The sequence below is a fragment of the Dissoconium aciculare genome (assembly GCF_010015565.1).
Source record: "Dissoconium aciculare CBS 342.82 unplaced genomic scaffold K489scaffold_9, whole genome shotgun sequence".
Lineage (NCBI taxonomy): Eukaryota > Fungi > Ascomycota > Dothideomycetes > Mycosphaerellales > Dissoconiaceae > Dissoconium > Dissoconium aciculare.
Window position 1 is genome coordinate 782,737 of NW_022984959.1, and position 24,468 is coordinate 807,204.

Consider the following 24,468-nt stretch of genomic DNA (forward strand, 5'->3'; position numbering starts at 1 on the left):
GAGGTTGACAAGAGAAGCTTCATGGTGACAAATCAAGCGGACGATTGTCCGATTGTGCAGACGATATCGACAGCGCACGAGTCGCGACGCAAATGTTTGGCGAGAGAAGTCTGCACCCGGATGGGAATCATGTAATCAAGCCGCCTTGGGGCTAGAAATATGGTTTTAAGATTTTACCGTTCAGCTTTCGATCAAGCTCTTTTTCACCATTGGGAAGACGTGTGACGTATTCCCCACCAGTGGAGGCGTGATGTTCCCTGGAACGTCGACCACGAACAAATTCACACCTGCCGCTGCCCCGAATGATAAGAGGTTCCTTTGAGAACACCTGGGATGGTGCCGTGGAATGCCATTAGGACACGAATATTCGATTTCACGACCTTCGCGCCTATATTCTAGCATAGCACTTGGGGATTTAATTGTTGTCCTTTTCGCGCACTTCGCATCGTCCACGCTTGAGGCTCACCTGTGAGCACAAAAGTCGCCAACGTCGCAGACCTTCGACGACGTAATCTTATTTAACGCGCCAGCGGCATTATTAATTGTGTAGGAACACGCTTTCCATGTGAGAACGATGCGATGGCCATGTGCCCGACGTGTACAGCTGTGCCCACCACCATTCTGACATGAAATTGGAGCCTTCGCCGGCCGGTGCTGCGGTCCAAAGTGGGGCGCTCCGGGTGCACGCGCCTGCACGTAGATTTTGCATTTCGGCTGTTGCAGTCTATCGAAGCCACTCTCTCCCACATCATCATCTGGTGCTCTGCTCGTCTCACGCGCACCATCCAAGATGGCGATACGGTCAGTCTGGCTAGCATGAATGAATCTTGCCTAGATCTCGATGCTGACATCCTCTGTTCAGATACCTCATCTTGCTGTCACGGCAGGGCAAGGTGGTACGTTTGGTTCATTGAACAGCGATCATCTGCTCAATCCACTGAACATGTCCCAGCGATTGGCGAAATGGTTTACGACTCTCTCACCGAAGGACAAAGCGAAGATCATCAAGGACGTCTCGCAATTGGTGCTCGCTCGGCGGACTCGGATGTGCAATTTCCTCGAGTACAAAGGTATGAATAAACAGTCTCTGGTCACATGCCCTGTGATGCTAGGCTAATTCACGTCGCAGAGACGAAAGTAGTCTATCGGCGCTATGCGTCCCTATTCTTCATCGCTGCTACCGACCCTACCGACAACGAGCTCATCACCCTCGAGATTGTCCATCGTTACGTCGAGCAAATGGATAAATACTACGGCAACGTGTGTGAGCTCGACATCATTTTCAATTTCCAAAAGGCATACTTCATTTTGGACGAGCTATTACTGGCAGGCGAGATGCAGGAGAGCAGCAAGAAGAACGTACTTCGCGTCATTGGAGCTCAAGATAGTCTAGAGGATATGGAGGTGAGTGAGACCTAAGGATCCGACTTGAGCGCTATCACATAGACCACTCACAGCTCTACCTTTTTGTTGTCTCGACGCTGGCTGATGGCTTGCCTCCATAGGTCGAGGATGATGCCGTTACGAAGATTGGTTGAAATCAGAGCACTGAGCGACATCCTAATTGCGCTCGACTTGACCCATGTTGAGAAAACCTACAGCGCAAGCAAGCTGACTTACTTGTGCGGCCGTCCAGGAGACGGCAGAGCAGAGCCGAAGTATCGAGAAGCGCCTTACAGAAGCAGGTGTCATATAGGCCAGCCCCACATGGCCGCTCCGGTGCTTGGCTCGGCGAAAGCAGCATTCCAGTTGCAAGCGCACGTTGTTGAATGCCGCAATGGAGTGAAGAATGATACCCCCCAATTGTATGTTGGAAGCTGTTCACAGCGCGGCCTACCATAGGTGCATGCTAGCAGGTCCTTTCTCAAGGACTGCGGGCTTCTGTCTATCAGACGAATGAATTCATGAAAAATGAGTCCTTCTTTCCAACGTCTCGCAGCATCATTGCTCGTGGTTTCCTCCTTGATGTCTGTGTGTGATGTGAAGACACGCTCTTCGCGAGAGCCACAGTCGCGCAATTTCGAGCGTGAGTCGGTCGTTTCGCGTGGGTCTGCAGTGCGCGCATAGCAAACATTGCAGTCGTGCGCGGTGGTTGCGATGGCGGTGCATTTCGGCAAGGTTCGCTATTGCTGTTGACGACGTGTGCATTCCCAGCGAGACACAAAACCACCTGTTGGCAGGCTTATCTCTCATTGGTGCGCTTCGCTGACAGCTGATACGACCGGCTTGCACGTGACGACAGATACGCCCGCTTACGACCGGACAGCGATCATGGCACCTCGCAATCGCGCGCGCGCTCTCCGTCCAGCTTCGTCATTCACTTCCTTTCGAACAGCAAACAAGGTCCGCGAGACGACATCGTCATTTCTACACCCACACATTACTCGCCGCCAACATGGCCATGATTCTCAATACCAGTGCCTTCTAGACGCACCGCGTCTAGTATTCAGTCTCGCGACCACCCGGCTTCCGATTGAGGGAAGTGTTATCAGGCACCTATTCGACTTACGATTCTCACAACATTACGAGGTCTGCCTACAGATCCGGGAAGAGTGCGTCGCGCGAAAACGTATCTGTGTCCGTACGCAGAGCACGAGCACGATCTACCGGGGCTGGATGCCGTGGAACAAATAGTCATTTGAAAAGAGTCGCTGAAGAGCCACAATCAGCAAACATGAAGGTACGCTTGGAGAACTGCGTCGCAAACATGTCATTCCCGAAGCCTATGATTTCGATCGCGGCATCGAGCGCAAATGGGATATCCTACATTTACACACAATACAATGTTCGTGAATGAAAGTCGCGCTGAACAGATTACAGTACATTCCGCTCCGTGACATTGACACGGTTACGAACGCCCTCAACTTTTCGACGCAGGATTGTCACATCATTGGGTCTTGTGACATCTACACCACCAAGGCTGCAGGAGGAGACAAGAAGTTGTACAGGAACATTGAAAACAGCCTCGAATCGCAACATGAGGCTCTGCGGCGTCTCTCTGCGTCGCTGAGTCCCGTCAGCCCCTCCTTGAGAGCCATGGGTGATAATGTAGGCTCCGACGGACACTCAAGTAGCTTTCCGAAGTCGCCTCCGCTGTTCGATGACCAAGAGATCGATCTTTCTCGTGCGTCTCCATTCGGAAATCTCGGCCAAGTCACCGCGCGCCGAACCTTCGCATACCTGATAGCCACGCTCAATGCTTCGCATCCCGACTATGACTTTTCACATATCCTTCGACCTTCCGACTTCCGTAAGGAGCGGAGTCTTAGAGCGATTATGAATAACATTGACAACACATTGCAAAACCTACGACCCAAGCAGACTGCTGCAATGAATTACTTGTCACCGCCAACACTATCCAATTCGGCGCCTGCGGGTCTAGGCACAAATACTGAAATCTGGTCTCAAAACATGTGGAAGCTCATCGACAAGGAAATGGGCCTTCGCCATTGCGAGAAATATACCTATGTTCCTGACGACGATCCTTTCGACGGTGAAGAAGGCGCGATCTGGAGCATGCACTATTTCTTCTTCAGCAAGGAGAAGAAGCGCGTATGTTATATCTACCTGCGCGGCTTCAGTGTCATCTCGCACAGTCCAGTGACTGCGCCAAAATTCTCGCAACGATCGAAGGCAATGCAGCGCAGCGCTTCGAGCCTATCCCTTGGCGAAGGCGCCGGAAAGCGAGCGTCATTTTGGCTGAGCGACGACATGCTGTCGAAGAACATCGATAACGCCGCCCACGACGATGATGATGACGAAGTGATGATAACGTCTGCGCGTGGCGACGACGAAGTCGAAGTGCCCTTCATGGATCTGGAGGATATCCGAAGCGATCTCATGTACGGCAGAACCAATTATGCATTTGATGACGAGGATGGAGAAGACGACTTCTACACTCGCTCTCCACAGACCGTGGCAAGCATCTCAGAGGAGATCGGCGAGACGATGGAGATGGATTACTGATAACCCTTTGATTTTCTTTTTCGGCGTCGGCGTTCGTGCACACTTCTATTTTGTCCTTGGCCATATACCAACATTGGCTTCGGGCTTTGGGACCGGCCTCTAGAATAATGCTCATCTGGAAATGACTGCTTTCACTTTGCGAGGACAATGCAGAGCCGACTAACCTAGGTCGGCTCGTCATGGACAGATTTCTGCTTCAAATGTGTTCAGCAGAAGTATTCACTTTGGCAATGAATTGGTTTCAATGACATCTGCGGGATTTTTGGCGTGTGAAGTGCCATCTGCAGCCTCCTGTGCAGCTTATATCTGTAGATTAAACTCGGCCGGGGGTCTTCTAATGCGAAGAAGCGTGTCTCACACCTCCCGACGCGCGTCCTTGCAGTGCAGGCTTGCCGCAGCCCGCGTTCTAGACTGCCAACTTGCGTTCTGTGCCAACTCAAAGCGTGTTCAGAGAAAATCGCCGCGACAAAGTCACATGGGTTCTCCATAGACAGCGCCAATGTACTGTAGAATCGGCCGTACGATCTGTAAGATTGTCAAGAAAGATGGCCAAAAGACAACATAACAGCACTCGGCCTGCAAGGGGGAAATGAATGAATAACTTTAAAATCTTTTTCAACATATCCAAGAACTATGCAATGGGGAATCGAAACTGCGCTCAATAAATGGTATCGTAAATCCCAACGAAATTGTAGAGAAGATCGAGAAAGAACATCGTTAGAAGTGAAGACAAATTTCCAATCTCTGCCTGTGTCGTAGCACAGGCCTATGATACGCGTGATGAAACGCTAGATGCAACACCGCTGTTCCAGCGAGAAGGAAGAAAGTGGACAAATGCGGAGATTTTCGTGAGTCGTTCAATGAAAGATGCGATGTTTCCACGCCTGATCGTGGGCGGAAACAAGCATCATGATGCCAACTTAGCTCCGCTGGGGTTGCTCGGAGACGATGGGCCGGACCTTGGAGATGTCATCAGACTCTGAGCTCTCTTCCGAACTGGCAGAGGTCTTTGGTCGTCGTCTCAAAGCGGCGTCGCGGGCCTGTTGCTGTTCGGATTGCCGCGCTCTGTTCAGAGCGTCCCAGGCCGACTTGGCATCCCACTGATCCTTGTGCGGCGCGTCAAAGATGGTTGCTTTGGAGAGGTCGCCGTCCAACCATAGCGGCTTCTCGAGCTCTCCTATATGTGTTTGGTACATGTTGGCCTGTTCTTCGGCTTTGTCGAGCCAAGCGTCCCAGACTTCGGTCTCGGGCGCGGCTTTGCCGTTCTTGACCCAAGACTTGGACTTCGTGATGAGAATTGCCTTCCAGAGCGCCTCGGTGAAGCTCGGATTAGAGGGGCCACCTTCCACGCCTTGCTCGCGGACATCGTAACATGAGAGATCCCAATGCATTTTCTGAGGCACAGCAGCGACGACCCAGTGTACAATGTTGATGAGGATGTATGCGCCTGCCCAAACCATTTGCAGTTGAAGTTTGGCGTTGGCCAGCGCAATGACACCCAGCATCAGCATCAAAGTGCCGAACAGCGAGAGTATCCGGTAAGCCATTGGGCTTTTAATAGTATAGTCGATCTCCTCGGGCGCAAAGTACAATTCGCGGGCGACATCCTCGTCGCATTGGACGATCAGATAACTTCCGTTGGGATACCTGATAACGACATCCCCGGGAGGCGCCTCGGCTTGTGGCCGACGTGGCAGTTTGAGGTTCCATTTGTTACTGACTCCCACCACCGTCGACAAGAATGATAGCAGGATCGTGGCAATCATGGACATGCCATCTCCAAAAATGATGGACAGGGCGAAGATGCTCACGGACATGAAGAAACCAAGGAGAGTCACCCACGAGAGCGGGCCATTTGCCTTCGCTTTGACCGAGGGAGTCCCAATCTCCGGAGATCGGGTCATACTGCGAGTCATACTGCGAGAAACTCCTCGAAAGAAGGTATCGATTCGCGTCGGGGGGTGGAAGGATTCTGCCTTCTTCGTGACTTTGACACAGCGGACAGTAAATGTGTTCATGTCTTCGCCGCTGCAGATAGCATGTCAGTATCATAACCGGGAATTTGATCGCAGCCGAGCAGTCGAGCTTACAGCAGAATGTGTGCGACATGGTGGATATGGTCTTTGACGTTACCCGAGTGGACTCCCGTGACTTTAGCTGGAAAGGGCGGCAGTGTGGTTGGCCGAGTTGTGCGAATGAGTGCTTGAGGCGCAGGCAGTAGGCGCGGAAGGTAGAAGAGGCGGGACAGCGCAGAAACTTGGGCGTTGGCGAGGATGGAGCCTTCGCCTAACACGGCGAGGAAACCAACAATGTCCAGCTGGAATTCACTGAGACCAACCTCAAAGGTCCACCACACGCCCCAGTTTGGCTGGCCGGGGATCGCCAGGGTAATGTTGTTGTTGGCCATGGTCGACGTCCCGTGCCAGAGAAATATGTGCCACCAACGGCAGTGTTGATGATAATGACAGCGACAGCGGAGAGGGCGGCGATGATAGCAAGAAGATCTCCAGGATGGACCAGTTCCGCCGTCTAATTTGCTGGCGTGCAACGATCGTGCGGCACAGACAACCTTTTATAATAATTTGCAAAGGTTCACACGGACCTGGTGTCCTAGAAGCCGGCTACGATGCCCTCATAACCGGGGCGAACGAGACGTAATGAATGGCGCAAGAACAGGACTGGAGACGTGAAGAAGACGGTAGACAATGGAAACAAGAAAACATTTCATGTTCGAGTGCCAAAGGCAAAGGAGACGAGGGTCTATTATGCGGGTCGTTAGCTCAAGCCGCCCTTTTGGGCACAAGCCTAAGAGCAGCTGCACATGTACAAATTGATGGACGGGGGAGTCGTCCCTCCGCAAAAAGCTGCTGCTCTTGGCCCCCTTCGACCACATTTGCCCTCCGCTCTAGGGCTTTCCTTCTGGCCCGATCTACTGCAAGCCAAGGAGAGAGCTCCGATCTTTCCAGCTTTTCGGGATGTCAATGGTGATTGAGAGCATCGATTTCCGGTATGACACTACTTAGGTAGGTATCACCGGTGCATGAGAGATGACAGTATCCTACCCATGATTGACACGAAACAAATATGCGGTGCTGATGATATGCAATGGTGGCGACGAGGTGGGAGCACTGTAGTTGCTGCTGCGGAAATCGATGCCATAGTCTTGGCGCCGATGATGTGGCTTTAGAAATGAAAAGATCAATGAAAGTCGGTAGCAGCACGGGCGACTGGTTCACGGCGCATGGAACAAGCGCAGAAGTGCCGGCGACCATGGTGTTGCGCGTCTTTGCACAGACTGTACGATGATGGATTGCAGGTGCATTCACACTATATATGTCAAGCAACCTCGAGTGCTTCACTTCTTCGCGGGATATGCGCATCGGATCACGGGTCATTGAACCCCAGTAGGCGCAGCTTATCCCGATGATCACTGTCATGGACATAGTGTTCCTCTTTCACCACCCGCGAGCCGCCTTCTGGACAAGGTCACTCAAAGCTTTGATCGCCAAAGCCACTTATGCAGGTTGAGTCGATGTGTCTCGTCAATAGTCCTCGGAACAACGGCTCCTGTGGGCGGGCGCACGGGCGGGCAGGCATTCCTTGATGATGATTGCCGTCATCAACTGGTCTCATCATGAGTCAAAGGAGGGGTTTAGTTGATGGGATACCAACGGCCGAGGATTGTACGGGAGACCTAAAATGAAAAGGGCGTCCCGCCGCTGTGCGTGGATGGACAGAAAGGCTGCTCTTCCGGGCTGCACTGTCTGCACACAGCCCCAGAGTGCCACATGAAGTGTAGTAACCTGAATGAATACATGTCTCTCTCTCCCGCATGATGCACAAATGTCCTCATACTATGCGGAGACTGCATGTGTGTGTACTGTTCTGTGCAATGACACGTGTGAGACCATGTATGTACTGTATACGCCATCGGCGAGCGGGCCACCCAGACAATGCAGAATCCGGAAGATTGGCAGACTGCGGAAAGGCTGAAAAGCTTGAAGTTCTTTAATCACCGAGGAGCAAACGTTCACCGGGCGGCCGGGCATGATCCTGTGTGTGCGACTAGGCCATTCTCACCAATGATGAGTATGTCATTGCAAAGGCCGCAGAAACGTTCCTTCAGTCCCGATGCCGTCAGACCCGCAATAGCTACGCGCCGTTTCTGGCGGTCTGGGAGTGGTGATGATTGGGCAATTCCCACGGCTCATCAGACCCAGGCCGCCAATTCATGAAGACCGGCCGACCGTGAGATCATATGCCATTTCTGTTAAAAGTGCTATCCGCCATCGTTCTCATCGTGCACCGCTCACCAGTCAATATCCTCCTCGCGTGCGGCTGAAGGTGAGTCGTCTATAGACCTGGTGGTTGTCAGGCGCAGGCGGATCCTGACGGCCTCATTTTTTGCCGCTCAGGCCGCCCACAATGCGTAGCGCGCTTGCAATGAGACAGTGGTCGTTCGGTCGTTCAGCATAGGGATTGACAGAGAACGATCGCTGGAGGGTCCGATAGCAGTGCAAGACGGAGTAACTTCCCTGGTATGTTTCGATAGTGGACGGCTTACCCACACCTATTCCATCCATGAAGTTAGGGCGGGAGCAACCATACGGTTGGAATTGAAGTAGGACTGGAATTTGTGAGAGGTCTTTTTGGACTGAGCGACTCCGCACGAACTTAGGAACGGGGCGCAGCAGAACACGCGACGGAAACCCACCTGGGCATACTACTCTGATTCAGAGCCTCGCGTGCACCCGTTCAAATTCCGTCCATCTCTTTGACATCATCCCGTCCAACACAGAGCTGTGCAAGGCGGCGATGATCAGACTCTAATACGACTCATCGTATCATCCCAGACATTGCATCTTCAGTAGAGGGAGATCACTCGCGGGCGGCCGACATCTCGAGCACATAGTTTGCGGCATGGTATTTTGGTTTGCTATATAGTCCATTCCAGGAGCACGAGAATAAAGGTATTGTTACACAATCGAGAGAGCCTTATCATCCCTGCGAGGAACACCAACTCGTTTGCTCACGATGACATACCAGACATTGCACGCGGCCGCCAACGATGAAGTGTCGATCATATTGCGGATACCAGGTCACCAACGAATATACGTCGTGGTCAGCGTCATGTATGTCGCAGGCATGCTGCGAAATAAGGTATGTACTCCCCCGTGAACGATTGTCTTACGCCGCAGCGCGTGGTATGAACCAAGCATAGCAAACTAGACGCCCGCGCTCTATCGGTTTCGGAATGTTGGGCGAGATCAAGGACATAAATTGATCAACGAGCGCTGACCGAATTCCGTCGTCACTCAGATGAAGCAGCGCAAAGCACTGAAGAAAACAAACGGCAGCGACACGAACATTTCACCGGGGAAGCTCGAACGATCAACCTCAGGACAACTTCGTAGAAAGGCCTCCAGAATATTATCATCACGCAAGGGGTCGGTCCAGGATTCTATCGTCATGTGTTCCGAAGAAGACCAGATCACCGCTGCCAAATCAGCATTTGTGTCCAACGTCAAGGCCGCCGAAGACTCCCGCGTATATGCGCTACAGCGTGCAGAGCTCCTCAAGAACGAGAGCAAGGTCGCATGGGATGCTCCTGCAAAGCTGAGTGCATCCGAAAATGAACGACTCGCCGGAGCCATCATCCTGAAGATTCGTGAGCATGAGCGCATTGATCCCGAACTGTTCGGCAATGTCCCGGGCGAAGCAGTCCCTGGCTCAAACACTCGCGACATGGGCGGTCGATTCCTCGTTTGCAAGGATCGAATCGCGAAAAGCAGAATATTTAACATCTGCGAGGCGATGCCCAAAGGCGCACACCTCCACCTTCATTTCAATTCCGAGTTACCACCAGAAAGACTCTTGCCGTTCGCGCGGCGACCGGAAATGCACGACACCATGTTCATCCGGAGCACTATACCCCTTTTGACCGCACAAGATTTCGCAGATGCAGAAGTCGTGTTTAGTGTCCTACCAAAAGAGACCAAACAAGGCAATCTGTTCCAAGCAGACTACAACCCTAACTGGAGAGATGCCGATAGTGGCTCATGGATGCGCTGGGTCGACTTCCAGGAGCAATTTCCTCCGCATGTCAAGACTGAGAAATCAATCGGCGATCTCGGGTATGAGGGCGAAGGCAAGCTCACAACTGCTGCAGAATGCTACGTGCGCGACAAGATGGCTATCACTGTCGAACTGGCATACCACGATCGTCAGACGACCAATGGCGCCTGGGCGTGCTTCAATCAAGGCACACGAGCCTTCAAGGGACTTCTGAATTACGAGGGTGTCTACCGTTGGTACATTGGCCACATGATCGACAGCATGATTCGTGACAAAGTCATGTACGCTGAGTTGCGACCCATGTTGATGGACAAATTCATCCCATCAAACGATGGCAAATCCCAGCTTGACCACAAGGCACAGATGAAGATCATCTGCGAGGAAGTCGAGAAGAAGCAACAGACGCTGAAGGAGCAAGGCCGACTCGATCTATTTCCTTTCGGTCTCAAGATCATATATTGCACACCCAGGAGCATCCCACGCGAGCGTATGCAGATCGAGCTACAAGATTGCCTCAAGTTGAAATTACAATACCCCGACCTGATCTGCGGCTTCGACTTGGTGGGCGCCGAGGATCGCCCCAACCACATCGGTTTCTACGCCGACATGCTCGTCGCCTTCACCGAGACATGCAAGCAGCTGAATGTCTCCATCCCCTTCATGTTCCACGCCGGAGAGACGCTCATCGACACTGGGGGCTCCCACAACCCGGACAACAGCAATCTCTACGACTCGCTGCTGCTCAACGCCAAGCGTATTGGTCATGGATACTCCCTCCTTAAGCACCCCATGCTCGTGGAGAAGTACAAACAACAAAACATTTGCCTAGAACTATGTCCGATCTCCAACGAACTCCTACACCTGTGCACCAATGCGCGACAACACATCTTCCCCGAGCTTCTCGCGGCCGGTCTCCACTGCACTTTAAACGCAGACAACCCTTCACTATTCAGGTACGTGATCTCTCCCCGTGCATATTATCTCCTGCCACCTTCCCTCCGCCCCAAAAGATCTCATTTGTCTATACATTTCGTGTTGGAAAACTAAGGTCTTGGGCCCACCGGTGCTAATTAGGGGTCGCGTCGCTTACAGCTCATCACTGTCCCACGAATTCTACCAGGTCATGGTCGGTGATCCGCGCATGACCATCCACGGCTGGCGCCAACTGGTCGAGTGGAGCCTCGAGCACAGCTGCCTGACCGAGGCGCAGCACCAACAAGCCAAGGACATCTTCGCTCGGGACTGGGAGAAGTTCTGTGCCTCGGTGGTCCGCGACCACGGGGACTACGCCAAAACCTTGAAAGACCTCATTTGATGCGAGTTCCTGACCTTTGATGACGATTCTGGATGGGGGTTTCGCAAGGTTTCCGGGAGACAGCAGGCCCCGCCTTCCGTTTGTGATGCCTACTGCGGCCTCTCCGCCTCCAGAGTGGATCCGGCGATGGCTTGATCGACATTCCGGTTTTCATACATACTAGCGACATACAACAAGCGTGTGGCGGAGCAGTGCTGCCGGCGGCCTCTCAAATCTCTCAACGAAATGTCACCACAGGCCTGCCGCAGTGGAAGGAGGTTCGCTAGTGCACCGGGCAAATCGTGGACAGGCGTGGGAATAGAGGCGGATGTTTTGAGCATATGGTGTGCAGCCACGAGCGTGTGTGCGTCTGCGAATGATGGTGCTTGTGAAGCTAGTAGTCACCCGGAGTTGAGGACGACCAGTTTCTGCCGACGTGTGGCATTCCCGAGATTCTTTTCGGGATCTAGACCAAATATACGCTGGGATGATCATGCAATTTGCTCTCGTGGGTGAGGTTCTTCCTCTTCGAGGGCCTGTCGGTAGTGTTAGACGGGATCTAATATCTTAGACGGGGCTGTGAGTTTGCGGGCGACATGCTGAGCTGCGCCACCACCAGTCTGTCACCGCGGTGTCAAATGAGCTTATTGTCCCAGCGCGGGGGCGGCCAACGATATTTCCCTCATGAGATGAAGACTTTCTTCATCACCCGCTCGTCCCACTCCACTCCTTCCGGGTCCGTCGGATCTCTTATCTTGCCTGCGGGCGTGCCCAGCTTTTCATTCAATGTTTTTAATCGTTCCCGGCCAAAGACACGTCCATTTGGCAAAACCACAGGATCGTCCTCGATGTGACTCTTCGATTGATGCGCGTATGGAACATTGCGCGCTAGCTCGTTGAGCTCGGTGCTGCAGATTGGACAGACGGGCGCGCCGGTGTTGGCGTTGGCGTGGAGGGCGAATTCGGAGTGGCAGCTGGGAGTCTTCAGCGCTGAGAGCCCGGCGGACAGTGCGGTGTGGAGGAGAGGCTGAAGTGGGAGGGAGAAAAGTTCGTGGTGAGTCTTGACGAAGAGTTCGGCTAGTTGGTCGTATCTGGCCAGGTTGTACATTGTCTGTGAAAGGATCACCGTCAGTCACGCAATCTCGTGCGACTATCGCTGGAGCGGTTCCATACCCGGAATGGTTCCACCTCTGTATCTGAAGGATGCGCGAGAAGGCCGCCCGCCTTGAGACCAAAGCCCGATTCTTGTCCCAAGGACAAGTACTTACGGGCATGGTATATTGCCTCGATACCAGTCTTCGCCTCATCGTTTCTCGCCATCTCGATAAATTGCTGCAGGCGTAGCTCCAGCTCGAGAGTACTCTATTCGCGCGGCGTGTTAGCAGTCAATCGTCTCAGGCTGGTCGAAACCGATGGACCCCATACATTGATCTTTTTCAAGGACTGTTTGTTATCATTACACCAGGCAAGACAATCCTGCATCTTGCCCGCACGTAGGCCTTTCTCAATCCTCCCACACTCCTCGAACACATCCACATCCACGAGATCTTGTATGCCTTTCTCTACTGCAAGCTCTTTCGCGCTCTGAGTCGACCCTTGACGCAAGATGTAATCGACCAACAGACGGTCGAGGCGTGTATGTGACCACTCATCGTACTTGACATCGGCGAGACTGTGCACTTCGTGAAGTTGTTGAAGGTGTTGAATGCGCACCCTTTGCTGGCGGTGGAGATTCTGCTCTTCAATGTGTAGCTGTTCAAGCTTACGTTTGAGGGTTTGTGCTTTCGTCAAGGTCGCATCGATAGTCGCGAGGGAGAGAGATGGGCTCTGAGCCGCAGCGGTCTGGAGATCTTTCTGGATGTTTTTATGTGCCTGCTCGATGTGCCGCTGTGCCGATTTGAGGTTCTTTCGAAGAAGCTCGTATGGTAATCGCAGGAGCGGTTGGTCCAAAAGAAGCTGTGAATCCGGATCCAACTTGGTGATAGCCAGCTCAGCCATGGCCGCTGCAAAAATGATGTGAATGAGGCGAGGCTGTAGAGCAAAGAGGTTGATTCATTGCATGTGATGCTAGAGTACCCGGGCATGTCTTTGAGTTCGGCTCGGTGCCATGTGCCAATCGATAAGGGTAGGGTCAACTACGCGATGCGGGCCCGAAAGTCACATCAATTCGGGGGCCGGAACAACCACGATCAGGAAACATCAATTCCCGGACGACGCGTAGACTCTCGATCGGGAAATTACGCGACAGGACATGCATAACGAAGGGTCGTCGCTTGTTGTAGCTCATCGTATCATGGGAAACATAACAGATCTGTATTGCGAGATGTACGGGATCATCGTGGTTGATCCGCGAAAGGTCAATATGCTACAGTCTCGTCTCGCCATACATCTTACTCAATACTTGACGAATGCCACTACCAGTCGGTCGGTCTCGATACATAATAATTGCAGAGGTTGTCGCCAACGGAATCGAGGCCTACAAAAGCGTCACTTCTTGCCCGATGCGGACCTCAGTTGCGAGCGTTTACTTGCGGTGGTGGTGGTGCAATTATTGCTGCTGCGTTTCCACCTCAGGAGAGCTGCTGGGTGGTAGGGCGGCATCATCGATCTGGCCATCGGTGTAATATATGGACGCTTGAACAGTCGCATGCCGCAATTGGCGTTGGTTTGCGTCTCAGGCACGCGATCACATCATGATGAGTATGTATTGTACGGACAGAATTGCGTATGTGCCCAGGTGTGTATGCGGATTTCCCCACTCTCTTCGATGGAAGGCCCGCCTGCCCTGTACGCCCTGTTACGTCACTTCCTGTCACATTCATGCGTCGTACACATCCAAGGCAGAGAGGCGTACCAATGTGACGAGTTGGAAGAGAGCTCTGTTGAAATGGTCCACATATATAATCATCAAGCAATCATTCATTACTTCAAGCCAAGTTGCATTGTACATTCTGATTTCCCATTCTTGCCCAATCATTCCCTCAAATACCTCAACCATCAACGAACCTTGCCATCCAATCCCAACCCCATAAACCATGTCGACTTATATCGGAACCACCGTAAGAGGACTCCTCTCGAGTGATCATATTTGATGAGCAAAGTCATCTCACTGACCAATCGTTGGCCCAGGCTCCCACAGACCCTGCAGAGGCGAACAAGGTCAAAGTCGAAAACCCCGGCACCGTGACATCGGACTCTTTGGCCGCCGAGTCAATCAACCAGGGCGGTCAATTCGCAGCCGACAGCAGCTCCCGCGGCCCCAACGGCCCAGCATCCCATTCCACCACGACCAACACCACCGATGCCTCGAATGCGACCGAGCTTCCTGCAGCAAGCAATCACCCGTCACGCCCGGATGGCAAGAGCAAGGCGGACTCCGACGCCGTGATAAACGAGGGACGGGTTCCCGTGAAGCACGAGGTGGTCGACCCAAACAGCCAGTTCCAGAAGCCCAAGGGCAAGGATTTGCATGAAGGTGGTTTCGATTCAAGCGCACCCAACGCTTCGTTCCGCACAGATATCGGCAGCAAGCGTGACCCCGGTCGCGTTGCATTGCAAGGCCTCGTACGTACTGGCGGATTCCGAAGTTCTTATCTATCACCACTGACAATTTTCCCACCAGGAGGCGAGTAATGCCGCAGCCGGCAGCACCGCTGGTACTCGGCAGGTCGCTGTCTCCAACGACGGACAGTTCGATGCTCTCAAGCAAGAACAGGCGTAGGAGGTCATTGTCTTGCAGGAGGTCTTCTAGGGTGCATATTTCAATGCGCTGAATCTGTGATATTCACTCGGTCGACGACCGGGCAGTGTAAACTTAGTCTTCAGTAACGCGAAAATGATTCATGAGCTATTACCATCGCGCTAAAGGAAGAAGTGGCTCGTCAGGAGGAGACTTTCGATGGGACAGTGTTCTGCTATTTGGTGACATGATGGGACGTCACCGCAACTATGAGCGCGTCAGGCACTTGCGGCGTCTGGAAAGACATCATAAGTGCCATTTAAGTATGAACCAAGTGCGAAAGTCCATAGGCGCCCAGTCCGGAAATAGGTTGTTGTGACAAGGGCCCTCAAAGTCATAGTAGCCATTGATAGTGTTAATCAGTGCGGCAACTCGATTCTGCTGACTTGCATCACCCGCTTGCCTAGCAACTTGATGTTGAAGTGCCAAGGTTGCAAGTGTATGGACCTGTAGCGGATTAAACTGCTGCTCTGTGTCCTCGGTCAGTCTCAAAGGGCTCGTTTCATGACTAATTATGCAGACTCACTCTTGAGTTGAGCAACTGTCTGCAGAAGCCCTCGGACCGTGATGCGTTGACCACATATCCGCATCTCTTGTGGCCATTGTGGCAAGTCCAGTGCCTTGGTAACGAACCGGCCAACATCTTGAAGGGCAGTCATACAGATTGTGACGTCGCCAGTATTGCCAGGCAAGGTCAGAAAGGAGGCGAACATTGCAGAACAATTCATGATGTAGTCACCCTCGTTGTCCAGGCCTGGAATAAGATTCGTTTTGGCACCCGCCAAACCACCCGGCTGGAACCTTTCATAGAAGATGCCACATACGAAGATCGTCGTCTCTAAGGATTGGGAGTAGTGGGCCAGCAGCCTCAGCGCAACGCTGCGCTGGCGATCCAGAGGGTTCGAGGGATCGCGAAGTCGAGGGGAGCCTTCGTACTCGGCTGGAGCGAATCGTCGGACGCGCGCTACCACCGCGGCTTTGATAAGCTCGATCTGATTCGGCCCTGTCACGGTGGATAGGACGGTATCGCAACCGAGAAGCGCAAATTGTAGAGACTCTGGAATCTGATAATCTACGACAGCAACCTGATGACCAGCGGCTGCAAGTGTGGGTTGCTCCTATCGAATCATCAGTCAAGAGTAATATTTCGCCCGCAAATTTCTCGTTCCGATCCTGCCATAGTCTCCTAATGCAGCGATGTGGAACGTTGGCTCCACAATTGTTGGGAAATCTGCGGATGCAATCATCGGAAAGGCCGACGTACACTCCTGGATAGTATGACCGCTGTGTGACTGGTCTCATCCCTGATGAAATGTGCGATGTATCTTGCAAGACCTCCGGTCCCCGCGATAGCAACCCGCACCATCGTGATGCTGTACTACGGCCCTTGTTTCGAAGTTCAAGTGTTGATCTTGTCCACCAGAATGCCATCATCGACCAGCAAATGGCTAGATGAGATACGGTTCGGCTCTCGCGCAAGGGTGAACCACGTTAGCAGAGTATTTGACCAAGCTGGATGGCGCGCCAATGGAAGTTGTTTCCTTGCTCCGATTATTCCAAAGACAGCGAAAGCACGCAGAACTGGCAACTTGGAATGACGCACAGCTTATGGACAGCGCGTCGCGTTTCTGACCACGGTGTATAGAGTATTAGTGGACGAGCATTGTAAAGGCAGCAACCATACAGGGGATAACGAATGCAGAGTCGGCGCTGAGATTGCTTGCAATTTTAATGCCCGCGTGGAGTGAAGATGGCGCCTCGTCTTGAGAATTACGTGACCCGATTATCTCACCGATCGATCATTCGGCGCGTGGCACAGACAGCGCTGTACCGAATTGACACTGCGACAATAACAGGCCCAATCGTGAAGCCGACAAGTGGTGATGGCCCAGAGACTGGCTTTCGTTACTCTGTCACTCGCCCGCAAGCTCCCAAGCTTTTTTGATTGGTCATGAGACCACGACTGCGTGGAAACGTCGTTCGGAACGCGCTTCCGCTCGAAATTTATATCCCAGCCAGGGAGAATACGTCGTCCTGCTTGTCAGTGTGCGAGGTTGTTGCTAGCGCCTCTGATTGCGATAATGGTTGCCAAGAAGTATCACGGAAGCTGCTCGTGGTCAACATTCTGAAGCGAATATGAACGACTTGCTAGCATGGACGACTTTGCTTCTTTCGTGAAACCACACAAGACAAGACTCGTTGAGAAACGACCGCCGCGTCTTGCGTGGGTGTCTGCCATACATCAGAAAAGCCGCATCATGCACGAAGCAGCTCCCGTGTTGCAGAGAGCGTTTGCCAATTTTTTGATCGGTCCCGCTCGGATGCAGACGGGATCTATCACATCACCAATGACTCTTGTTGTGCTGGCAGGGAAGACGACCACTTGGTGTGCTCGTGCGCATGAATCAGATGCCGATACTGCAGCCACCCGAGTAAAAGCGGCAAGTTCGAGCTTAGGTACGACACAAGCTTGATGCTGCAAATGGAGCGATAGACCGACAGTAGGAGCAATAGTCTTCGGTACGTCAGTGCTTGCGCGGCGAGCCAATTGGAGCCTCACACATGATCGCACGAGACACGATCGTCTCGTTTACCCGAGCAGTGGGGACGTCTATGGGCATCCCTACCCATATGTTTGCTTCTTTTAATCTCAAACCAGCTACTACATCGCTCCTTGGACGCGATAGAGTGTTTGCCCTGCGTGCGTGAGGTCCATTGAACGGAGGCACTGAAGAAGCCGGCGCTCGCAAGAGTGCTTTCCATGGCGAGCCAGACGAGTCAAGTTTTCGTTTTTCTCATTGTCGACGGAACATGGAGTGTCCGCGCTTGCCATAAAGCCGAGGTCCGCCCTGGTCGCAGGATGGAAAAATGATAGCAGCCATTGGGCACGTTTCTAGCCTTTCATGCGGCTTCGATGCAACACATCACTTCGGACCGATACTCTGTAATCACCTTCTCGAATTTGATCTGAACACAGCGCACGTCTACAACACAAGAGATGTGCCCAGATGCCAGACGGCACGTGTCCGTGGTCGTTTCCGCTGCGACGGCCCGCTTTCTCAACCGGTGCGCTGGTTGCACGCGTTATACTCTATGTCACGGCACTTCCACCGATGATGCAGAAGTATCTACAGTATAGATTCAGCATTGTAGCACAGCCACATTTTCACACGATCGGATCCTTTACCATGCCTTCCTTTATCTGCCAATTGTCCGCTGTACCGCCTTTGCTGTCACAGTGCCAACCTATGGGGTTCGCGGGATCCACGAGCTCTTGCGAAAGTATGCGAATTTCAAGGTCGCGGCGCGCTCGAAGCTGGGGCGGCTCCTTGAAGGCGGCGCGCCTAACACTGCGCATCGCTTGTCATCGGAGCTGGCCTTCGAAATAGATCTAAATTTATTTTCGACAATAGGTGCCGTTAAGAAATGCATCATGCAAAGTACCTGGCTCCTTGGTCTGACCGCTGTGATTGAGGAGTGGACACATTACAGGCGGTTCGTGGGGACGCGGCTATTGAGGGTTTCCTCCAGCTGAGAGTCGTCCAGCCCCCACAATTTAGAGACGAAATGTCACGTGTTGCAGAAGCTCGCTCGCGTTTGCGGCAGCTACCGCCTACGCGTCACCCACGGGCCTCTCGATCAAGACGCGCCATCTCGCACAACAGTAGAGCACTCTTCAATGGGAACGCTGCTGCTCGCTCATATTCTTAACACATCATGACCTCTCACTCGGGGGAACAGATCGATCGTGAATCCGAAATCATGTCCACTTCGGCTTCTTACCCGTTTCTGAATCACTCGCCTACTACCATACCGCACAATTTGCCGCCAAGCGTGGACGACAAGCCATTGGCTCGTCAAAGACGGAAAAGGACTTGGTAAGTGTCACGCAGGCGTTCTTGAAAGAGCCTCGGGATTTTCAGCTGAACAATTCAAGTCCAGAAGATCAATCAATCTTGGAGGAGGCCTTCAAACGTGACCCGAAGCCTGGTGAGTTCTCAACAACATCGGCGTGGCCAACATTAAGCTGCCCCACACTGACCAAGCCTTCAGATAAATCGGCACGCTTGGAGCTGGTCCAACAAGTTTCCCTGGGCGAGAAAGAAGTCCAGGTTCGTTTTCCTCGACCACTTGCTGCCACCGAACCCGGCTAACTTTAATAGATTTGGTTCCAAAATCGTCGTCAAAGTTCACGTCGCAAATCCCGGCCGCTTCTTCCGTATGAAATCGCCCAGTATCAGATGTCGCATGCCCCATTCTCAAGCCAGGATTCCGTACAGTCTCCATTTGCGTCCCAAAGGAGCGCGAATCCATTGTCTCCAAGAGACAGCGATGACGTAGTCGGCCGAAGATCTGGAGTCATCGACCCCAGAACGTCTATGAATTCTCTGCAAGATGAGACTTCCGTGCCAGAAGAGTCCGAGATGCAACGACACACGTCAATACCAGGCCTACGGTCCCAGGAAAGTTTCACGTCTGTCGGGTACCTAGCCAACAGACGTAGTGCGAACTTGTTGGCTTCGGACGGCTTGTCTGGCGATGATTCCGCCGACGAAACGACGACTGTCATGGATCGATTCAGCCAGAAGACCTCGTCGTTTGTCCGTCTGGCGATGACTGCTGAAGGCAAGGCCGAAGTTGTAACCAAAAACGCTGCTTCTCCATCGCCGCCTCGGCCAGTCCAAAGTCCTCAGATCGGTGACACGCCTGTACTGGGCCCAATCCCTTTCAAAATGAGCCCGGCTTCGGTGCGGACCTTGCACAGATCAAGTAGTGGGCGATCTAGGGATTCAAGATCTTGGGAGTTCTGGTGCGATAAAGACGCTCGTGCTGAACTGGAGGTGGCGGCCGAGAAAAATTCTAGCGGTTCTGCTGCAGGTGCTATAGGTTTGCTTCGCTCTGTGTCCGGCAGAAACATTCTTGGTTCAATACCGCTGAAGCGAAACTCCGGGCTTCTGGGACCGTCAGCAATAAGCAAAAGGGTCAAGTTGGACTCACATAAGCGTCTGCCACTGCAGAGATCCAGGACATCTCTAGGCCGTCTACAAAGCGGGTCCAGTGAGGTAGTCACGGCCTATGCGAAGCCGATGTCGAAATCGAAGCACAGCGGATCCAGCGCTTACACTTACATGCCAGGAGACGATTCCAACAAAGAGAATGTCTCGCCAGAGTGGAGATCGAGCGCTGATCGTCGATCGGACGCTCACTCAGATGCCGAATCTACATCGCCTGGACCAGATACGACTCTGCTTCATGACGACCTTGTTGTGGATGCTTCGCTGCAATTCCGATCACGTCAAATGCCTTCGATGCGATCGGGCCTCTCGAGCAGGGATCGTTCCGATGGTGGATACAAGCGGGGGTTTGAGAGGGAGGCGCCGATAGGTGAAGGCCGCCGAAGCGCTGGACCGTCTGTAGAAGCAGATATGGACTGCATACATGGACTGCTGTCTTTGAGTCAAGGCAATTGGCGATAAAAGTCTTCGACGGATACGAATGCTTGCATCATCCTGAATGTGGAGTCGGCAGCCGCAGACGAAGGCCCTTTCTGGACGATGATGTATCGTGTGTTGCATAGGCCGAGAAATGCTGGATAGACATCATAGCAGATAAAGGAAACACAAAGCGCGATAGATATCACAACAGACAAAGAAATCAAATAGCTGTATATGCATCGCTGGCCACAAGATACGGGGGGTAGTCTTTGTTATGTACATCTTTGTCGATACTAGGCGTGCGTACCGTGGAACGCATTTGATTATTCCGCTGTTCGACCACAAAAGGGTGCATGCCAGTTCATCGCGTCTGAGCTGGCTGCCACCCGAGTCGTGGGGTTCTGACCTAGCTTGTTGAATAATAATAAGCCTCGTACTGGAGAGCCTGGCGAGCATGATGCTGTCGAGGCGCGACTCTGCACGATCAGGCCTTCGAATGTCTCGCCCCTTCCTCGGATTCTCGCCTGAACTATGAGGCAATGAGGATAAATTTTGGCCGCTTCGAGCATACATATTCGTGATAATGGAGGCCACTGTGCACTGCGGTTACACAGATGTGCGCTTCTCCGCCCGGCCGATTTACGTGCCCAAACTCATAGTTTGACAGCTACACGGGACGTCGCGAATTCGGAACGATCATCGAAACGGTTCGAGAGACTTTGAGATCTGCGACAACATGTGGCGGCTTGCGATTGCAAAGCAGCGACCCGTGACAATTGGGTATGTGCATTCATTTACCTTCGATATCACACAGTTGGGCTAAGCATTACTTTCTACAGGGTCGTTGGTGCAGGGCTCGCAGGTCTCCGTTGCGCCGACGTCCTCACGCGATGCGGCTTTCAAGTCACGATCCTCGAGGCTCGAAATCGGTTGGGCGGTAGAGTCGCCCAGAGTGACCAGCTCGGTCATGTCGTAGATCTGTGAGCGTTCCGTTCATGAATGCAGATATGCGTGACACAAGTTAACGGTGCCGCAGTGGGCCGAATTGGATACACGGAGTAAGAATTGCTCATGTCACGGAGATATCAACACCGCATCGGTTTGACTCATGTATGAATGCAGGCAGATGACAACCCCATCATGGAGCTCGCGCGGGACACGAATACGTATCTACACGCTGTTGACAACACAGAAGCCATCGTTGGCCCTCAGGGAACGCTCTTGCCGGACGAAGAATCTCGCAAATACAATGAGTTAATGTGGAGTGACGGAGTTATCGCCGACGCATTCCGGCTGTCCAATGAGCACTTCAGCAGCATCGATCCCCAGAAGAGCCTATACGATTTCTTTGTGGAGAAGTCCGAGACCATGTTTCTTAATGATTCGGCGGAAGAAGCAAATCGGAAACGAAAGACGTTCCTTTCCCTATCGCGTATTTGGTCGACCTACGTCGGTAGTCCCATCACGAGACAGTCGTTGAAGTTCTTCTGGTTGGAAGAGTGCATTGAGGGCGAGAATCCGTTCGTTGCAGGTTCATATCGCAAAATCCTTGACGCTGTCGCCCGCACTGCTAAAGAACAAGCTAAGATCCTGCTTGAGACCGAAGTAAAGCAGTTCCGTGGTCGACGCAGTATTTCAGGCACCGGCGATGAGTTACAAGGACCAACTCTCGTCACAGTGAGTGGTGACGTGTATAGCTTTGACGAAGTCGTCGTTACAACGCCTCTGGGGTGGCTCAAGGATCATAAAAAGGCTTTTCAGCCCGAACTCCCTCAGAGGCTGTCTGACGCCATTGATCACATTTCCTACGGCCATCTAGACAAGGTCTACATCACTTTCCCTCGCGCATTTTGGCTAGGCCAAAGTCAATCTCAACAAGCTGTTGGGTCTGATCCAACCAGTTCACTCGAGAAAGCCACCTCCTGCACAGTGCCGGGGACTGGTGCCGCTCCGGGGTTTGTTCACTTTCTGGAACCAGCATACGCGGAATCGCAGCAATGGTACCAATCGTGCGTCGACTATGCAAATATGGGGGATTATGCGCATCCTACATTGCTGTTCTACATCGATGGACCTCAAAGCAAGTACATCGCGAGCATCGTGCGAGACACAACCGACCCGCAAGCTCGAGACAAGAGACTACTTGAGCATTTCTATCCTTTCTACACCAGATTACCACATTACGCAAGCTCCGATCCTGCATGCGTACCTAGGGCTGTCCTCGCGACAGCCTGGGCGAACGACAAGCTTGCCGGATACGGCTCCTACTCAAATTTCCAGGTCGGATTAGAGAAGGGTGATGAGGATATTGAAGTCATGAGACATGGAATGCCCGAACGAAGCATCTGGCTAGCGGGCGAACACACCGCTGCTTTCATAGCGTTGGGGACGACGACCGGGGCTTATTGGAGCGGACAACGAGTTGCTGAGAGAATCGCAGAAGCTTATGGGTTGGGAGCTGCGACTTCAGGACCTAAGCAGACTGAGCTGAAAACGTCTGAGGCTTCTTAGTTCATGCCGAAATCACCCTGTCTTATCAATGAACATATGCGGAGGAGTTCAGGAGACTCGTGGGCGTCCAGAAGCACCAGAAACCATAGATACGTTATACACGAGCAAACACCTAAACGTCCTCACCTAGCCTGCTTTTCGTCAAATTTCCCGTGCAGCATGCCGAATCCAAGCGATCTTCGCCCTCGTCGACCATACAACTCGCCAGCCCATTCGCTGATTTGATAACACCACCCTCCTGCCACTAGTACACCAGAGATGACGTTCACCAAACGAATGAAAAGCGATGGCAGCGAGCTCCACTCTTCGGCGATGGTAAGCTGTATTGGCTCGATGTCGTACTTGACGAACACGCCAGGGATTGCCATATCTGAGACCGCGTGAGACTGCTCCGTTACTGCGTATTGGTTGGTGAATACGGTATTCCTGCTGTAACGTTTGGGGTGGTGTTTCAAGCCGTCCTCTCCAGACGAGGGTGATTCGGCATGTTTGTCAACTCTGCGCAACGACTTGGCATCCGTGGTGTAGATAGTGGGGACAACGGAGACGAAGTATTGGAATTTGTGGAAGTTGCCATTCGTGGTGGCAAATGTATTATCGAGAGGATTGGTCAACGATGGATAGAATGGGCCGAAGGAGAGCTCGTTGACGTGATGACTGAAGTTGAAACCTGTTTCTTTGTCAGTGCAATGCGCAGAGGCGATCGCGGTCCTGTCTCCACTCACTTTTATGGTCCAAATGCTCGCCGAAATCATTGTATCCGTGACCTCTCGCAGTGATATGGAAATCACCTTGTACTTTGTTGCCGTCTATGCTGCCGTAAATCCGGCAACTGTTCGAAGGAACACGTCGCGGCACCCGAGGTGTCTTTTTGAATTTCTTTCCCTTGTGCGCAGCTCCCAGATAATCATGCACATCCTCTTCCTGATATTCCCCGATGCTATCCAAGCTAACGCGCTGCTGTTTCGTCGTACCCAGAGTGTGCTTGAGATCGGTCGTCCAGTCTGACCACAGTGTAGGGTCTTTCTTAAGTGCTTGGCCAGCCAGAATGCGATCACCGGATGCATCTTGCACGTTCACATGCAAGTCCTGGCATTTCATGGCTACAACCACGTCGAGATTGATTTGCAAATCATGACCAATGCCTTGCTCGACTGCATAAGCGTGAGTCGTCTCCCCAGCCCACCATCGTTGCAGCTCAGTCCAGGTCAAGATGATGGATGCGATGGTGAGAATGACGGTCCAGACGCCGCCGTTTGAAGTTTGGTGCGTGTAAGAAGGTTTTGTCTTTGGGAATGCGTCAAAGGCCTGCACCACTTTGGCGGCGTTTTTCTCTCCAAAATTGGATTCGTCCAGGCGTGTATCTGTGTAGGCGTCCATCACGAACGGTGGCGCAATTGATGCGCTGTCGGCATGCCAGTGCTACCGTCTCAAGTTACCGGCGATCA

At 52.6% G+C, this 24,468-nt stretch overlaps 10 protein-coding genes across 10 annotated transcripts; 6 read left to right on the plus strand and 4 right to left on the minus strand.

Annotated features, from left to right (window-relative positions):
- The first annotated feature begins 560 nt into the window (after positions 1 to 560).
- Positions 561 to 1,713, plus strand: K489DRAFT_268085 (Adaptor protein complex sigma subunit). Its single transcript, XM_033600094.1, has 6 exons — positions 561 to 565; positions 639 to 801; positions 863 to 896; positions 953 to 1,070; positions 1,130 to 1,404; positions 1,506 to 1,713. Exons 2-6 carry the CDS (start codon positions 791 to 793, stop codon positions 1,536 to 1,538), a joined length of 471 nt encoding a protein of 156 aa, XP_033458214.1. The 5' UTR covers positions 561 to 565; positions 639 to 790; the 3' UTR covers positions 1,539 to 1,713.
- A 544-nt stretch (positions 1,714 to 2,257) lies between these two features.
- K489DRAFT_267988 (repressor of RNA polymerase III transcription MAF1) lies at positions 2,258 to 4,069 on the plus strand. Its single transcript, XM_033600092.1, has 2 exons — positions 2,258 to 2,680; positions 2,821 to 4,069. The coding sequence occupies exons 1-2, from the start codon at positions 2,675 to 2,677 to the stop codon at positions 3,964 to 3,966; spliced, it is 1,152 nt and encodes a 383-aa protein (XP_033458215.1). The 5' UTR covers positions 2,258 to 2,674; the 3' UTR covers positions 3,967 to 4,069.
- Positions 4,070 to 4,533: 464 nt separating this feature from the next.
- Positions 4,534 to 6,679, minus strand: K489DRAFT_382217 (uncharacterized protein). Its single transcript, XM_033605321.1, has 2 exons — positions 6,057 to 6,679; positions 4,534 to 5,994 (listed from the first exon to the last, which is right to left on the minus strand). The coding sequence occupies exons 1-2, from the start codon at positions 6,371 to 6,373 to the stop codon at positions 4,887 to 4,889; spliced, it is 1,425 nt and encodes a 474-aa protein (XP_033458216.1). The 5' UTR covers positions 6,374 to 6,679; the 3' UTR covers positions 4,534 to 4,886.
- Positions 6,680 to 9,435: 2,756 nt separating this feature from the next.
- On the plus strand, positions 9,436 to 11,356 carry K489DRAFT_322496 (Metallo-dependent hydrolase; the record flags this gene model as incomplete). Its single annotated transcript, XM_033601630.1, has 2 exons — positions 9,436 to 10,994; positions 11,134 to 11,356. 2 exons carry the CDS (start codon positions 9,436 to 9,438, stop codon positions 11,354 to 11,356), a joined length of 1,782 nt encoding a protein of 593 aa, XP_033458217.1.
- Positions 11,357 to 12,017: 661 nt separating this feature from the next.
- Positions 12,018 to 13,333, minus strand: K489DRAFT_411570 (uncharacterized protein; the record flags this gene model as incomplete). Its single annotated transcript, XM_033607817.1, has 3 exons — positions 12,018 to 12,446; positions 12,509 to 12,697; positions 12,761 to 13,333. The coding sequence occupies 3 exons, from the start codon at positions 13,331 to 13,333 to the stop codon at positions 12,018 to 12,020; spliced, it is 1,191 nt and encodes a 396-aa protein (XP_033458218.1).
- Positions 13,334 to 14,257: 924 nt separating this feature from the next.
- K489DRAFT_402959 (uncharacterized protein) lies at positions 14,258 to 15,198 on the plus strand. The gene is made up of 3 exons (XM_033607068.1): positions 14,258 to 14,394; positions 14,465 to 14,899; positions 14,958 to 15,198. Exons 1-3 carry the CDS (start codon positions 14,371 to 14,373, stop codon positions 15,054 to 15,056), a joined length of 558 nt encoding a protein of 185 aa, XP_033458219.1. The 5' UTR covers positions 14,258 to 14,370; the 3' UTR covers positions 15,057 to 15,198.
- K489DRAFT_268313 (uncharacterized protein) lies at positions 15,105 to 16,632 on the minus strand. Its single transcript, XM_033600095.1, has 3 exons — positions 16,339 to 16,632; positions 15,601 to 16,192; positions 15,105 to 15,544 (listed from the first exon to the last, which is right to left on the minus strand). Exons 1-3 carry the CDS (start codon positions 16,438 to 16,440, stop codon positions 15,321 to 15,323), a joined length of 918 nt encoding a protein of 305 aa, XP_033458220.1. The 5' UTR covers positions 16,441 to 16,632; the 3' UTR covers positions 15,105 to 15,320.
- A 2,126-nt stretch (positions 16,633 to 18,758) lies between these two features.
- Positions 18,759 to 20,759, plus strand: K489DRAFT_382228 (uncharacterized protein). The gene is made up of 4 exons (XM_033605322.1): positions 18,759 to 18,952; positions 19,012 to 19,064; positions 19,128 to 19,186; positions 19,238 to 20,759. Exons 1-4 carry the CDS (start codon positions 18,792 to 18,794, stop codon positions 20,549 to 20,551), a joined length of 1,587 nt encoding a protein of 528 aa, XP_033458221.1. The 5' UTR covers positions 18,759 to 18,791; the 3' UTR covers positions 20,552 to 20,759.
- Positions 20,760 to 21,189: 430 nt separating this feature from the next.
- Positions 21,190 to 23,020, plus strand: K489DRAFT_360420 (amine oxidase; the record flags this gene model as incomplete). The annotated part of the gene is made up of 5 exons (XM_033602616.1): positions 21,190 to 21,289; positions 21,349 to 21,489; positions 21,546 to 21,567; positions 21,632 to 22,373; positions 22,440 to 23,020. The coding sequence occupies exons 1-5, from the start codon at positions 21,246 to 21,248 to the stop codon at positions 23,018 to 23,020; spliced, it is 1,530 nt and encodes a 509-aa protein (XP_033458222.1). The 5' UTR covers positions 21,190 to 21,245.
- Positions 23,021 to 23,142: 122 nt separating this feature from the next.
- K489DRAFT_411575 (DUF1692-domain-containing protein) lies at positions 23,143 to 24,400 on the minus strand (the record flags this gene model as incomplete). Its single annotated transcript, XM_033607818.1, has 2 exons — positions 23,143 to 23,690; positions 23,746 to 24,400. The coding sequence occupies 2 exons, from the start codon at positions 24,398 to 24,400 to the stop codon at positions 23,143 to 23,145; spliced, it is 1,203 nt and encodes a 400-aa protein (XP_033458223.1).
- Between the last annotated feature and the right edge of the window lie 68 nt (positions 24,401 to 24,468).